The sequence below is a fragment of the Cololabis saira genome, chromosome 24 (assembly GCF_033807715.1).
Source record: "Cololabis saira isolate AMF1-May2022 chromosome 24, fColSai1.1, whole genome shotgun sequence".
NCBI classification, from domain to species: Eukaryota; Metazoa; Chordata; class Actinopteri; order Beloniformes; family Belonidae; genus Cololabis; species Cololabis saira.
The window spans coordinates 16,858,716-16,873,206 of record NC_084610.1 but is presented as its reverse complement, the minus strand read 5'-3'; the positions used below and the strand labels follow the sequence as shown (position 1 = coordinate 16,873,206).

Here is a 14,491-nt window from a genome sequence, read left to right as displayed (position 1 = left end):
TTTGTGGTGATTGGTCCAATACAAAAGAACAAATAATATAAAAAGAAAAAATTCTTATTCTAAATTCTTATTCTCAGAAAATTCTTATTTCTGATACCAAAAGATTGTCTTGATGACATTTACTTGATGAGTGCCTGGTGATGAAATGAGCCCAATACAAGGAGTTTCTCTATGGGGAAAAGAAAAGGAGGAGGAATGATGCCCTCCTGAGATTTGGGATGAGAGAAGACGGAGAGAGTGGGAGATAGAGGACAGGTAGGGAGGGAGAGCCATCAAGAGAGAGCAAAGAAGCAGGGAGAGTAGAAAACCATGAAATATAAGAGATTATACGACCAAATCTATTGATGTATTTTAGCTTCAGTGCATATTTCTTAAGTTTTTGGACGTGAGAGACTCTTTGATTTCCTTGGCAAACCCCTCCACGGCCGAGCAGCGATGCGGGGACTGTGGCTCTCTCTTCTGTCCGGCCTCTGCCTTTGCCTGGCTCTCCCCTGCAGCGCCGAGGAAGGTCTCGAGTTCCCCAACTTCGATGGGAAGGACAGGGTTCTGGACGTCAACGAGCGCAACTTCAAGAAGGCTCTGAAGAGATATGACCTGCTGTGCCTGTTCTACCACGAACCTCTGCCGGCCAACAAAGGCCTGCAGAAGCGCTTCCAGATGACGGAGCTGGTGCTGGAGGTGAGAAAGAGGAGGCTGGAGTTTAGAGAGTATCGCTGGCATTCTGAGCAGATGATCCTACGTATTGTAGATATAGAAATGCAGTGGTTTTTACGGGTGTCGCTGCTGAATTAAGTCATCATTTTAATTGCTCTCAGATGTTTTGGGTCTTCTTACATGAATTTCATCCCCTGGTGGGTTGTTTATAATTGTTGCAGATGTTTTCAGGTGTGCAAATTCCCCAAAACCTGCCAAGAAGATGTCATTACTGGTAACAGCATTATGAAACGATGCATGTGTTTTGACATATAGCGTCCTGATGGCTCTTCCGTAACTGATAACAGGAGATTGTCTCTGTGAGCGGAGGTGAGATCCCTGCAGGTCATATTCTCTCCCACTGACTTGTCTTAAAGATTAATTGTGTGATGACTGAGCACCATTGTTGGGAAAGCAGTGAATGCCTCTTCCCTTTCCTGTCTCCTTAATAGGCTCCGTTAAACCACCAGTTAAAAAAGAGTGCTGTCAAACTGTCAGTTTCAATGTGCAGACTTAAAATGGAAAGCTGTGATTTTAACACCATTATGTGCACTCCTCTGTGGCTCATGTGCCAAGGGACTGTTTTATAGGTCGTTCTGCTAATTAGAGCTCGTTCTCAAAACCGTTAGGCCCATTCTCGTGTCTTTAGAAATCAATCAACTTCACGCGTTCTTTTCCACTCAAAACGTTTGGCGTAACACCACCCAGTCGCTCAGCCCCAAAGCCGTCTGCGTCTGGAACTTTCTACTTGGGTGAGCAGCTGGGACCTGCTGGGTACTGTGACATCACAAGTTTATCCTCCCGTCTCCAGGTCCTGCTACGTCTGCTGCACCGTGGAAGAGGAGAGTCCACGGCTGCAGCACCAGGTTCAAGAGGGGCACACATTTTGAAACTGGTTTCAAAATGACCCAGGGCTGCCCCTGGACGAATTGGGGCCCTAAGCAACATGTTATTTGGAGCCCCCCCCCCCCGACCCCCACCCTCACACCTCTCCCCATCCCAAATGTATCATTGCCCACGGTTACATGATGTTTTTCAATTCGGAATTAATTATTCTGAATTAAATAATTCAGAGTTTACATGGAAATAGTAGTTCCTAATTGAGGTTTACATGGAAAACACGTTTGATCGGCTTTATCCAATTCCTCTAAAGGTCTGGGGGTTGGGAAGGTTCTTTTTTTTTTTTTACCTTGTCTGCACACATATTAATGATTGATACCATGACGGTAGAAACCAAAGGCATATATATGTGCATTATTGCTATATTTAATATATATACATATATATATATACGCATACATATGCATACACATACATAAATATACACATACAAACCCAATGATTTTTTTTTTGGGGGGGGGGGGGGGTGACATCCACTGCCAATCCAGGAAGCAGGAACACACGGAGGCACACGTCAAACACTGGAAATCTGCAACAAAAACCACAAACAAAACACAAAACCGACAAAACCAACACAGAGCCGACCAAAACATGAACAGCAATCGACCCAAATCTTGAGATCTGATCGCAGTCTGAGCTAAGCTACCGCTACCTAACCCCAAAAACTACAGAGCAAGCGTGCAGGTGAACAAACCAGTGTGTATGTCTATGTGTGTGTGTGCGTGTATGTATATGATCATGCGTGTGTGTGTGTGTGTGTGTGTACATGTCTTTGTGGCTATGTGTGTGTGTGTGTGTGTGTGTATGTATACGTTTGTGTGGCTGTGTATGTGTGTGTATGTGTGTGCATATGTATGTGACTGAGTGGCTATATGTGTGTGTGTGTGTGTGTGTGTGTGTGTGTGTGTGTGTGTGTGTGTGTGTCTGTGTGTGTATGAGCGTGTATATGTATGTGTGGCTAAATGTGTCTGTGTGTGTGTATGCATATGTGTGGCTATGTGTGTGTATGTGTGCATGCATGAATGTATGAATATGTATATATGTGTATGTGTGCATGAGTGTGGCTATGTGTATGTATGTATGTGTGTGTGTGTGTGTGTGTGTGTGTGTGTATGTATGTGTGTGTGTGTGTGTGTGTGTGTGTGTGTGTATGTATGTGTGTGTGTGTGTGTGTGTGTGTGTGTGTGTGTGTGTGTGTGTGTGTGTGTGTGTGTGTGTGTGTGTGTGTGTATGTATGTGTGTGTGTGTGTGTGTGTGTGTGTGTGTGTGTGTGTGTGTGTGTGTGTGTGTGTGTGTAATAAACCAAACAAAGCTCCACCTGAAGTGTATCTATAGTGGGGGAGGGGGGGGGTGGGGGGGGGGGCAACCCAATCGGAAAATCGATTTTTTTCAACACAGGCCTATGCGCTACCGTGCAAATGCGTCCCCTCGCGCAAAATGTGGTCCCGTTGGAAGATGACACCCTACGCACAGCGCGTGTTCTGCGTTTAGAGAGGGGCGGCCCTGACCCCACCACAGTGAAATTGCAGACTCTGCACTTTCAACCAGCTGCTATGAACCGAGCAGTAGAGAAATGGTTGAAAAGCGAGCCTTTGGGTTGTATCTCTTAAGTATTTTGAACAAAATATGACACTGTTTTATTTCATTAGACCTCTGGAAGTTCATCAACTTGTGTCTCCACGACAAATACAGATATGTAACGCACCGTAGCGCCACTAAAGATCAGTTTAAGTGCTTTTTGTGACTACCCAGCTTACGGCTCAAGTCCTGGAGAACAAGGACATTGGATTTGGGATGGTGGACGCCCAGAAGGATGCCAAAGTAGCTAAGAAACTGGGTACGACCTCCACATCACATGTCCTACACCACTTTTGATATTCATCTAAAAAAACAATAATATCATTTTGTGTGGATGACTTTCCAATAGATTATTTTAAGATTGCCCACCTTAGAGTAAAGGAAGATCCCTGTGCTGTGTACCCAGGCCTGGAGGAGGTGGGCAGCGTGTACGTGTTCAAGGGCGACCGCGTGATCGAGTTTGATGGGGAGCTGTCAGCGGACACGCTGGTGGAGTTTCTGCTGGATGTGAGGGAAAACGCCTGCTGCTTCATCACAACACACTCTTATCTACGGAGGAGTATTAGGGCCAGGCAGGAGAAAACATAATTGAGAGGGGAAGATTTTTTTTATTGTGCACTTCGAGAAAAAAGTGGAAATGTCGGAAATGTCGAGATTAATGTTGAAAAAAAGTCAAAATGTCGCGATTAATGTTGAAATACAATTTTGTGAATAAAGTCGAAATGTCGAGATTAATGTTGAAATACAATTTTGAGAAAAAAGTCGAAATGTCGAGATTAATGTTGAAATACAATCTCAAGAATAAAGTTGAAATTTCGAGAATAAAGTTGAAATACAATTTCATGAATAAAGTGGAAATGTCTCCTCTGGTCCATCAAATCCAGTTAGCAGAGCGACTGACAGCTATGCAGCAGCAGCCGTAACTAACTAACTAACTTACATCCTTGGAGTGGAACGTTAAGGATATGTTTCTGAAGTTATGCAACTGCATACGTGTGATATGTGTTTCAAATCAATATTGTCATCAAATTTTGAGTTTTTTCTCAATATTTCGACTTTTTTCTCGACATTTCGACTTTTTCCTCGAAGTGCATAATGAAAAAAATATTCCTCCTCTAAAGTATTATTTGTATTTTTCTCCTGCCTGGCCCTAATACTCTTCCGTACATCAAACACAGGCACGTAACATTATTTTATCTCTGCTCAGAGATGTGTCCAGAGGCGTTTTGGGCTTTATACCAACTATTCAGGTGTAGCCTGAGGGATGAGGGTGACCCCGACCCTCAGGCTCAATACACACACAGCTGAAGCCACTTCAGTAAAAACATTACAGCACTCCACTTGGAAACGCTTTCATTTAGATCTCAGATATCTGAGATATTTTCTTGAAAATTTACAAGCTTAAAAAGTCCGAATTGGAGTTTTTTCTGCACGAATTGTTGGAATTTTTCTCATTTTCTTTGTCTTGATGATCTGTGACTTTATAAACCCCCAAAATCTTTTTTAAATTTAAGCTCCTCAGACGGATTTACTTCAACTAAACGGCTCTACTTCAACTTCAAATTTAAATCCTGCCATTTAGTCTTTAGTTGTGTATTTAAATCGCTTAATGCTTCCCGTCAGATTCTCTGAACTGATCCGACTCAATCTGAACTAATTGTTGGTTTAAATAGTTGGTTTTGTCGTGAAGATGGCCTAACTTTGTTTTAACGCCCCCGCAGGTGCTGGAGGACCCAGTGGAGATAATCAATAGCGCCATGGAGCTGCGAGCCTTCGAGAGAATGGAGGAAGACATCCGTCTCATCGGTTACTTTAAAGGAGAGGATTCATGTCAGTTTTTCGAGCGTTGCCTGCATGTAAATGAATGCGTTCATATTTAAATCTGCCGCAGCGTGTGATGAATTGAAGATGCAGCCGCTCTGCATCACAGCCCCCTGAAGATGCTGCGCCGTGGTACCCAGATATAAATCTGGAGACTAATGGAGCAAGCTGTTAAAGAGAAACCTGATTCCAGACACTCACCCGGTCTCCTGAGAGGCTTTAAATAGCCTCTAGCTCTCCATCTAATAGGTCAAACTGCAATTATAGTTTCTCACACACAAAAAAGGGAGTTAAAGTGAGGCAGGGAAGATGCTATCTGGCTCAATGTGACTGTGACACGAATTTCCATTATGAAGCCTATATGTGTCCAGAGATAGGTTGGTCCTTGGGGGTGACCTTGTTGGAAACAAAGCCAGAAGCACTTTACAAGCGTATAAAACGGTGTTAGGAGACACTTGGTTACCAGAATCATGATGCCGGGAGAGGAGAGGATTTGGCTGCTGCCCACTGTATTCATGCTCACCTGAGGATGTGACCGGACTGTCAACGCTGAGCTTCCACACACGCTTCACCCGTCACGCTCTCGTTCCCTGACCTCCTCGTGTTTCTGTCTCCTTTTCTTTCTCAGACTACAAAGCTTTTCAGGAGGCATCAGAGAGGTTTCAGCCTTACATCAAGTTTTTTGCTACATTCGACAAATCTGTAAGTGTAAATCACTAAATCACCCTCTGTCAAACATTTCTGTGTGTGATTTCCATATTAAACTTCAAATATTACCACGAAGGTCTGCAGACGCACCGACACCTCCAGAGCGGAGATAAAAATCCTAACTTTATTTAAAAAAAAATATATATATATATATATGTATAAAGAAAAACATAATAAATAATTAGAAAAGAAAAAAAATATATATATTAATAAAATAAATATATAAAAATATATATTATATATTAAAAATGCATATATATATATATATGCCTTAGGTTTTTACCAACATGGTATTAACCATTAATATATATGCAGACAAAAAAAAAATCCTAACTTTATGGTATGATCCATAAAAAAGCAGATCATCTATATTTTAGGTGCCCCAGAATCCGACAAATAGATTAATTTAAATAGTGTTATTTTTGACTTGTATTGTTGAATTAATCAAAACTTATCATTTCTGGTGTGAATGCAAATGCGTATTTTGAGCTGAATGTAAAATAAATGGTCTAAAAGTGCAAAATATATTTGGTTTCTTCACTATCTTTATGTCTAAAGATGCTGAAAAGCTTTGGATAAAACAACCATTAAATAACCTTTACTGATGTAAATTAGATGAAAAAGCTGTTTCCCATTCAAATGTTTGTTTACCAGCAGCCACTGAATAAGCTAATAAAGTTACTGAAGCTGTAGTTTAAGGCTGAGAAGCTTTAACATGAGTTAACACACCCATCAGCAACGGTGAGGCTGATCAGTTAGCGTGTCAAACTAAACTCCAGATAACTGTCCTACAACCCCTTCAAGAATCATTACTCTATTTATTTGACTATTCTTGCAAATAATATGTAATGCATTAATAAGTTAGCTTTCCATTTGGCGCTAATGCCAGGCTAGCTGTAGCCCCGTGTGATACAACTAAAGTTTTATACTGAACAAGAAATTAAAACAAAGAAAGAAATCCATAAAATGACTCATTATTACGGAAGAGTATTAGGGCCATGCTGGAGAAAAAATATTTGATATTTTGATATTAGATTTTTTTTATTGTGCACTTCGAGAAAAAAGTCAAAATGTTGAGAAAAAAGTTGAAATGTCGAGATTAATGTTGAAATACAATTTCAAGAATAATGTCGAAATTTCGTGAATAAAGTCGAAATTTCGCCTTTTTTCTCAACATTTCAACTTTATTCACGTAATTTTGACTTTATTCTTAAAATTGTATTTCAGCATTATTCTCGACATTTCGACTTTTTTCTCGAAGTGCATAATGAAAAAAAAATCTTCCTCCTCTAAAATATAATTTTTATTTTTCTCCTGCCTGGCCCTAATACTCTTCCGTACATTATAATCATGATCAACATATAACAAACACTTCAAATAGGAAATATTGGACTTTTTTGTGTATCATGGCAGGCATTAGGGGTTAAGCATTAACGTGTTAGTGGGGGCATCGCGGGTCGTGCTCTTGCTGTCCCGCTGACGCCCCGTTGCCTTGTTTCAGGTAGCCAAACATATGTCCCTGAAGATGAACGAGGTGAACTTCTACGAGCCCTTCATGGAGGAGCCGGCCATCCTGCCGGGCCGACCCTTGACAGAGATGGACATCGTTGACTTTGTCAACCAACACAGAAGGTGGACTGACCTCAGGGACGAGCTTAGCTCAGCTGTTGCCAGGCATTCATGTCAGAGGGGCTGAACTGACCATGCTCATCTTCACAGGGCCACCTTGAGGAAACTGCGGGCAGAGAACATGTTTGAGACATGGGTGAGTCGTCACTGGTCTAAAAGCTATAACTTAACCTTTGCTACATTAATGCATTTCCACTCAAACCTCACTGACCGTCAACAGTTCGCACAATTAAACAATTAAAGAACCACAAATCTGGGTGCACGTGGTGTCACACTGGGTGTCCCCCAGGGGTCAGTATTGGGTCCACTTCTTTTCACCATCTACCTCCTACCCCTGGGCTCAATCCTCCGTCACCACGGGGTCCATTTCCACTGCTACGTCGATGACACACAGATCTATATCTCCTCCAAACCCACCGCTGCTATTCCTCCCACTTCCCTCACCAACTGTCTGGACGACATCAAAACCTGGATGAGCAAAAATGTTCTAAAACTCAACGGCAATAAAACTCCTCCCTTCTCCTCTCAAGTCAAGAGCCTTGGCATCATCCTGGACAGCACCCTTTCATTTGCACCTTATATTCATACCATCACCTGGACTGCATTTTTCCACCTCCGCAACATCTCCAGACTCTGTCCAGCACCGTCCCAGTCCAGCACTGAAATCCTGGTCCACTCTTCCCGTATTGATTACTGCCCTCCTCACTGGCCTCCCTACCAAACTCACCGACAGATTACAACTCGTTCAGAACTCGGATCATTACCCGCACCAAGTCATGTGACCACATCACCCCCTTCTTAAGGCGGAATTATGGTTCTGCGTTAAACCTACGCCGTAGGGTACGCGGCTACGTGGGAGTCTCTCCGTAGCCTACACCGTAGCCTGAAGTGCACCTCCCAAAAAATGTAACTACGTGTCGACGCGACGCAGACCCAACGCAGACTGAGAGGGCTGTGATTGGTTTGCTTGGTAGCAACGCATTTCCGGTTCCGGTTCGTGAAGCAGTAGTGAACTTTCAGCGCTCTTTTCTTCGTGTGTGTGTCTGTGATTTTTTTTTTGGGGTTGTTTTGGTTTTTTGCACGATAGTTGTCCTTATCTCTTTGAATCACTGTGACCGGAAAAGCCGGAAGCTAAACAAAGTATCAACTAGCGCTCTGGGGGGATATTGCACGGCGGCGAAATGGGGAAGTCCGAAGGGTTCACGATGGCGTCACAGCAACGGCGTAGGCTCTGCGTTGGTTTAACGCAGAACCTTAAACCACGCTTTATCCAACTCCACTGGCTCCCAGTCCACTACCGCATCATCTACAAAAACCTCCTCCTCACTTACAAAGCCCTCCACAACCGAGCTCCCACTTACCTCTGTGACCTCCTACATCAGGGGTCGGCAACCCGCGGCTCCAGAGACGCATGCGGCTCTTTAGCGCTGTCGTAGTGGCTCCTGGAGGTTTTTCAAAAATGTTTGACCTTTATTTTCCTTTTTTTCTTCTTTTTTTTCTTTTTTTTTCTTTTTTTCTTTTTCTTCTTTTTTTCCTTTTTTTCCTCTTTTTTTCTTCCTTTTTCCTTTCCTTTTTAATCTCGACATTTTGACTTTTTTCTCGACATTTCGACTTTTTTCTCAACATTTCAACTTTTTTCTCGACATTTCGACTTTTTTCTCAACATTTCGACTTTTTTCTCAACATTTCGACTTTTTTCTCGACATTTCGACTTTTTTCTCGACATTTTGACTTTTTTCTCAACATTTCGACTTATTTCTCCACATTTCAAAATTTTTCTCGACATTTCGACTTTTTTCTCAACATTTCGACTTTTTTCTCGACATATTGCCTTTCGCCATCTGCCTTCATTCTAAGGCTTATACAAGACTTTTCATTTTTTGCGGCTCCAGACATATTTGTTTTTTGTGTTTTTGGTCCAATATGGCTCTTTCAACATTTTGGGTTGCAGACCCCTGTCCTACATGAATTTCCTCCCTCCTGCACCCTCCGCTCAACCTTTGCTGCACTTCTCAACATTCCCACTTCACGCTTCAGCACCATGGGTGCACCATGGGTGCCTGAGCCTTCAGTTGCTCGGCACCCAGACTCTGGAACTCCCTCCCCCCACACATAAAACAGACAGACTCCATCACAACATTCAAAACCCAACTCAAAACCTAGCTGTTCAAACTCGCTCACTCACTCTAATGGACACTGTGCACGACTACACTACACCAGTTTGTTCTATTTATTGGGTTATGTACTTTGTTTATGCTGTCTGTTGCTGCTTTTTTTGTATTAACTGTATTTTAACTTATAAAATGTGTTTGTATCACTTGTAAGGTGACCTTTGGGCGACCTGAAAAGCGCCTCTAAATAAAATGAATTATTATTATTATTATTTAATGGGTAACAGAAACCAGAGTGGTCCTACAGTCTCTTCTGTTTCCCCAGGAGGATGATATGGATGGAATACATATTGTTGCTTTTGCTGAAGAAGAGGATCCAGGTCTGCAGCTGCACTTCACACCTGTTTATTCTTTCACATTGCAATTGGAGCGTCTCCCTGCAGCTGAGCCCAGACTCCTCTCTCCTGTCACCTCCAGATGGCTATGAGTTCCTGGAGATCCTGAAGGATGTGGCCAGAGACAACACCAACAATCCAGAGCTCAGCATCGTGTGGATCGATCCGGATGACTTCCCCCTGGTTCTGTCTCACCGTTAATATTCACATTCAAAAAAGAAACTACATCTTTATACAGTCTTTTGACATATTTTTGATTGTCTCCACCCTACAGCTGACCACCTACTGGGAAAAAACCTTCAAGCTGGACCTGTTTACTCCTCAGATCGGCGTGGTGAACGTCACGGACGTGAGTACGGCCCTCGGGTGACTAGAGTTGCACCGATCAGGATTTTGAGGGCCGATCACTGATCTCCAAAATCAGTATCTGCCGATCCCAATATTGCTGATCACTGATAACAGCGTGAAATCCATAAATTCTTCAATAAATATAATACAATATTTCACCCTCTAGAGACTCTTAGAAACGACTTAGACTCATTTACAAGGAGTAAGTGTAGCTTACTAGCTTAAGCAACATGTGCAGCAACACAGACAACAGCAGACATGTCACTCTCTAAAAGTTGATACAAGTTGTAAACTATAAACCTTAGTTTTCCTGTGGAAAGAGGAATTCAATCTTAAAATAAAAACGAATTATGAATTATTAAGCTTTGTGAAAGCTTTAGCGGTAGCATCCGCTACATGTGAGGAAACTCTTGTAGTGAAGCAAAACTCTTCACACTAGAACTCCAAATGTTACTCGTGAAGCGACTGACACGACTGTTGTCCTGCATGAGGGTTAATGAAGGTTAGGGGTTGGATGTGACTGTATATAGTCTGGTAAAACTCCGGCGGTCATTTATCAGTGAAATATTAACGACGCAGCAGCGCGAACCGCGGATCCAAGCAGCTAACGATGCGTTTAAACCCGATGTCTTCTACAACAGAAAGCGGCTGATGAGCAAAGCTTATTAATCCATTACCTTATAATGTAGTTCTTTATTTTTCTTGCTGTTGTTGCTGTCCTTTATAGGTCTCTGTTATGTTCAGCGGAGTTAGCGGTGTTGCTCCTTTTCTTTCTTAGTTTAGTTTATTGTGTTTTGGTCATATTACAGATGTTTGCATATACACACTGTATATGTATACACACACAGGTATATGTATATATATATATATATATATATATATATATATATATATATACACACACACATTTCCTTTTTTTTTTTACCAAAAAGGTATAGGCTGAAGCCTCATGGCTTATTTTGCCTATCCTTTTCAACAAAAGGCAGACTACAGAAAAGGAAAAAAGATACTAATAAGAAGAAAACGAAACGAACGAACAAAACAAAGAAAATGAACAAAGAAGAGAAGAAAATAAATGTGGTCACTCACGATTGAGGACAGCATCATTTAGACAGTTGGATATTTAATATCAAGATAATTTATATTAGTGTTCTATATTTATCTGTTATTTTAGATTTATAATTTTTTTTTAATTTGTAAATTGAGCTACTTTTTTTTAGTTCCTCATCCAGGCGGTTCCATATTTTCACCCCTTCGACACTGATACACCTTGACATTTTTTTTGTTCTTGGCCATTTCTGCTTTCTTTCTCTGCATTAGCAGCAGCCAACTTTGGCAACTCAATATACTCCTTGAAATTCTTTTGTAACATTCAGGGTTCTCCTTTGGACACACCTTGCAAACTGCAAATGTGTTGTCCTATTGTAAAACAACCATACCATAGGCCATTTTCAGTGTTGATGTTTTGTAGAGACGGCCACGCCCCCTCAGGACCGCTCGGTCTGAGATGTGGGAACACAACGCGGGCGGCGGTTTGTTGTTGTAAAACGTCATCTGATCGGCTGCTTTGAACTATTATTTTCCGATCTCCGATCAAAACCGATAGGGCCATTATCGGCCGATACCGATCGGTTGCCGATGGATCGGTGCATCTCTAGTCGTGACTGCTGGTGCTGCTCTCTGATCTGCAGGCCGACAGCGTTTGGATGGACATGTCCAACGACGAGGACCTCCCCACCGCCGAGGAGCTGGAGGACTGGATCGAGGATGTGCTGTCTGGAAGGGTGAACACCGAGGACGACGACGAGTTTGCTGACGACGGCGACGGAGACCACTACATGACGGAGGACGGAGACGAGAGCCACGACTTGGAGGAAGAAGACGACAACGAAGATTAAACTGTCAGGAGTTGGTGCTCAGACGTGAACAGCTGGAAATAGTCAGAGCACTTTATTAGCCTTTTAAAAACACCAGACTTAAGAATGAAACTTAGTGTCTTTAAAAATGTATTAAGCGTAGACGATAGTTGAAATACATAGACGTTAGTATGTGTCATCTACGGAAGAGTATTAGGGCCAGGCAGGAGAAAAATTTAAATAATATTTTAGAGGGGGAAGATTTTTTTTTCATTATGCACTTGTTGAAATACAATTTTAAGAATAAAGTCGAAATTTTGTGAAAAAAGTCAAAATGTCGAGAAAAAAGTCGAAATGTTGAGAAAAAAGTCAAAATTTTGTGAATAAAGTTTTGATTGATGATTTGAAACACATATGCAGTTGCATAACTTCAGAAACTGAACGTTCCACTCCAAGGATGTAAGTTAGTTAGTTAGTTAGTTAGTTAGTTACGGCTGCTGCTGCATAGCTGTCAGTCACTCTCCTAACTGAATTTGATGGACCAGAGGAGACATTTCCACTTTATTCACCAAATTGTATTTCAACCTTATTCTTGAAATTTCGACTTTATTCTTGAAATTGTATTTCAACATTAATCTCATCATTTCAACTTTTTTTTTTTAGATTTTATTTGGGCCCTAGTGGCCCTTTATTCAAGTTGCAGACAGGAAGTACAATCTCAAGAAAAAAGTCAAAATTTCGTGAATAAAGTTGAAATGTTGGGAAAAAAGGCAAAATTTCAACTTTATTCACGAAATTGTATTTCAACTTTATTTTCGACATTTCGACTTTTTTCTCAAAGTGCACAATAAAAAAAAAAGCTGCATAGCTGTCAGTCGCTCTGCTAACTGGATTTGATGGGCCAGAGGAGACATTTCCACTTTATTCACCAAATTTCGACTTTATTCTTGAAATTGTATTTCAACATTAATCTCGACATTTCAACTTTTTTTTTTAGATTTTATTTGGGCCCTAGTGGCCCTTTATTCAAGTTGCAGATAGGAAACAATTTCAAGAAAAAAGTCAAAATTTCGTGAATAAAGTTGAAATGTTGGGAAAAAAGGCGAAATTTCAACTTTATTCACGAAATTGTATTTCAACTTTATTTTCGACATTTCAACTTTTTTCTCGAAGTGCACAATAAAAAAAAATCAAATAAATCTCAAATATGTTTTCTCCTGCATGGCCCTAATACTCTTCCGTAGTCACCTCATGTATCATGTCCTGCACTCACAAGGAACAATGCTCAGATTTAAGGTCTTAAAACCAAAACTCTTTAAAAAATGATGCTAAAGCAAAGTTACGTAGAAAGAATGACCCATCAAACCTGCACTGACGGGGATGAGGCCGGATCCTGATTAATAATGATAATAAGATAAAAACCACACGATTAAATGAACATATCATTTGTGGATCTGTCAGAACACGCAGTCTAGATGTTGAAAACACGTCTTTTCCCTGTCGATGAGCATTTTCACCTTGAATTATTCAAACCCCGGTAAATAATTCAGTTGTGTCCTAATGGAGGAGGACCTGGCCAGTGAGGGTGAAGCGGGCGGGGCCGAGACGGAGGTGAAGGCTATATCAGGACCCGGAAAACTGTCTGTACCGCCAAGCATGAATAAATCATACAAGGCTACGCACGACTCATTATTTCCCTGGAGGTGGAAGGGAGGCAGTGTGTCAACAGGATGTTTGCATCACGGTGTGCCAGTTACACCTGATCTATTCCACATTCAACCGTGTGAACGTTTAAATGTGACCTGAGGCGAGTAAACACGCCGTATAGCATCTCCTGAGGAAGAGGAAGATGTTCGGAGTCCAGGTACACGTGTTGTTATTCCAGGGAGGCCCGAGGTCACGGCACCCCTGCTTCCACATGAACGACTGAACTCTCTCGCGGCGGATGATTGAGCCTAAAGATGCACAATTTGAAACAGTCAAGAACAAAGAAAAAGAGGAGTATGAAGATGTTGATTTCTGCTCAGAACCGAGGCTGCTAGAAGCTGCACGGAGAGATTTACTCTCATCACTTGAAATAGACACAAACAAGTCATTACAGAAGAGATGGAGAGGGAGAGATGAGGGGAAGAAAACATTCCATTTAGATGCAAATGCTCCTCATTTTCCTCTCCATCCAGCATCTTCCTCTTCGGTTATGGGGAGGGGGGGGGGATTAAGTCGAGGACAGATGAGTTCCGACAGGCGGCCTCGCGCCCCGGGCTCCGGGAAGGATGAGGTTGTTCGTTTTCAGCACTGGACAGTGACACTGACATCCATTTACCCACAAGGCCCGGCTGCGCGCAGCGACAGGCTGACGGCGAGCCAATTACCGCTGAGCTCCACGACCACGAAGAAGCCACCGAAACAAGGCCCCGGAAAGCTGATATTGTGCCCTGGCATGTCAGGCGGC

The 14,491-nt window shown here is 42.0% G+C and overlaps 1 protein-coding gene across 1 annotated transcript; it reads left to right on the top strand.

Moving 5' to 3' along the window:
- Positions 1–300: 300 nt before the first annotated feature.
- Positions 301–12,264, top strand: LOC133424981 (calsequestrin-2-like). The gene is made up of 11 exons (XM_061715605.1): positions 301–678; positions 3,346–3,430; positions 3,578–3,678; positions 4,893–5,001; positions 5,621–5,694; positions 7,202–7,332; positions 7,420–7,465; positions 9,766–9,820; positions 9,918–10,018; positions 10,110–10,184; positions 11,875–12,264. The coding sequence occupies exons 1-11, from the start codon at positions 436–438 to the stop codon at positions 12,079–12,081; spliced, it is 1,227 nt and encodes a 408-aa protein (XP_061571589.1). The 5' UTR covers positions 301–435; the 3' UTR covers positions 12,082–12,264.
- The last annotated feature ends 2,227 nt before the right edge of the window (positions 12,265–14,491 follow it).

What these genes read in the sequence shown, in the direction of transcription:
- LOC133424981 (XM_061715605.1), top strand. Translation starts at nt 436, where the DNA reads ATGCGGGGACTGTGGCTCTCTCTTCTGTCCGGCCTCTGCCTTTGCCTG. An exon ending in TTGCTACATTCGACAAATCT is followed by an intron (nt 5,695 to 7,201) that starts GTAAGTGTAAAT and finishes GCCTTGTTTCAG; the next exon opens with GTAGCCAAACATATGTCCCT. An exon ending in TTTGTCAACCAACACAGAAG is followed by an intron (nt 7,333 to 7,419) that starts GTGGACTGACCT and finishes TCATCTTCACAG; the next exon opens with GGCCACCTTGAGGAAACTGC.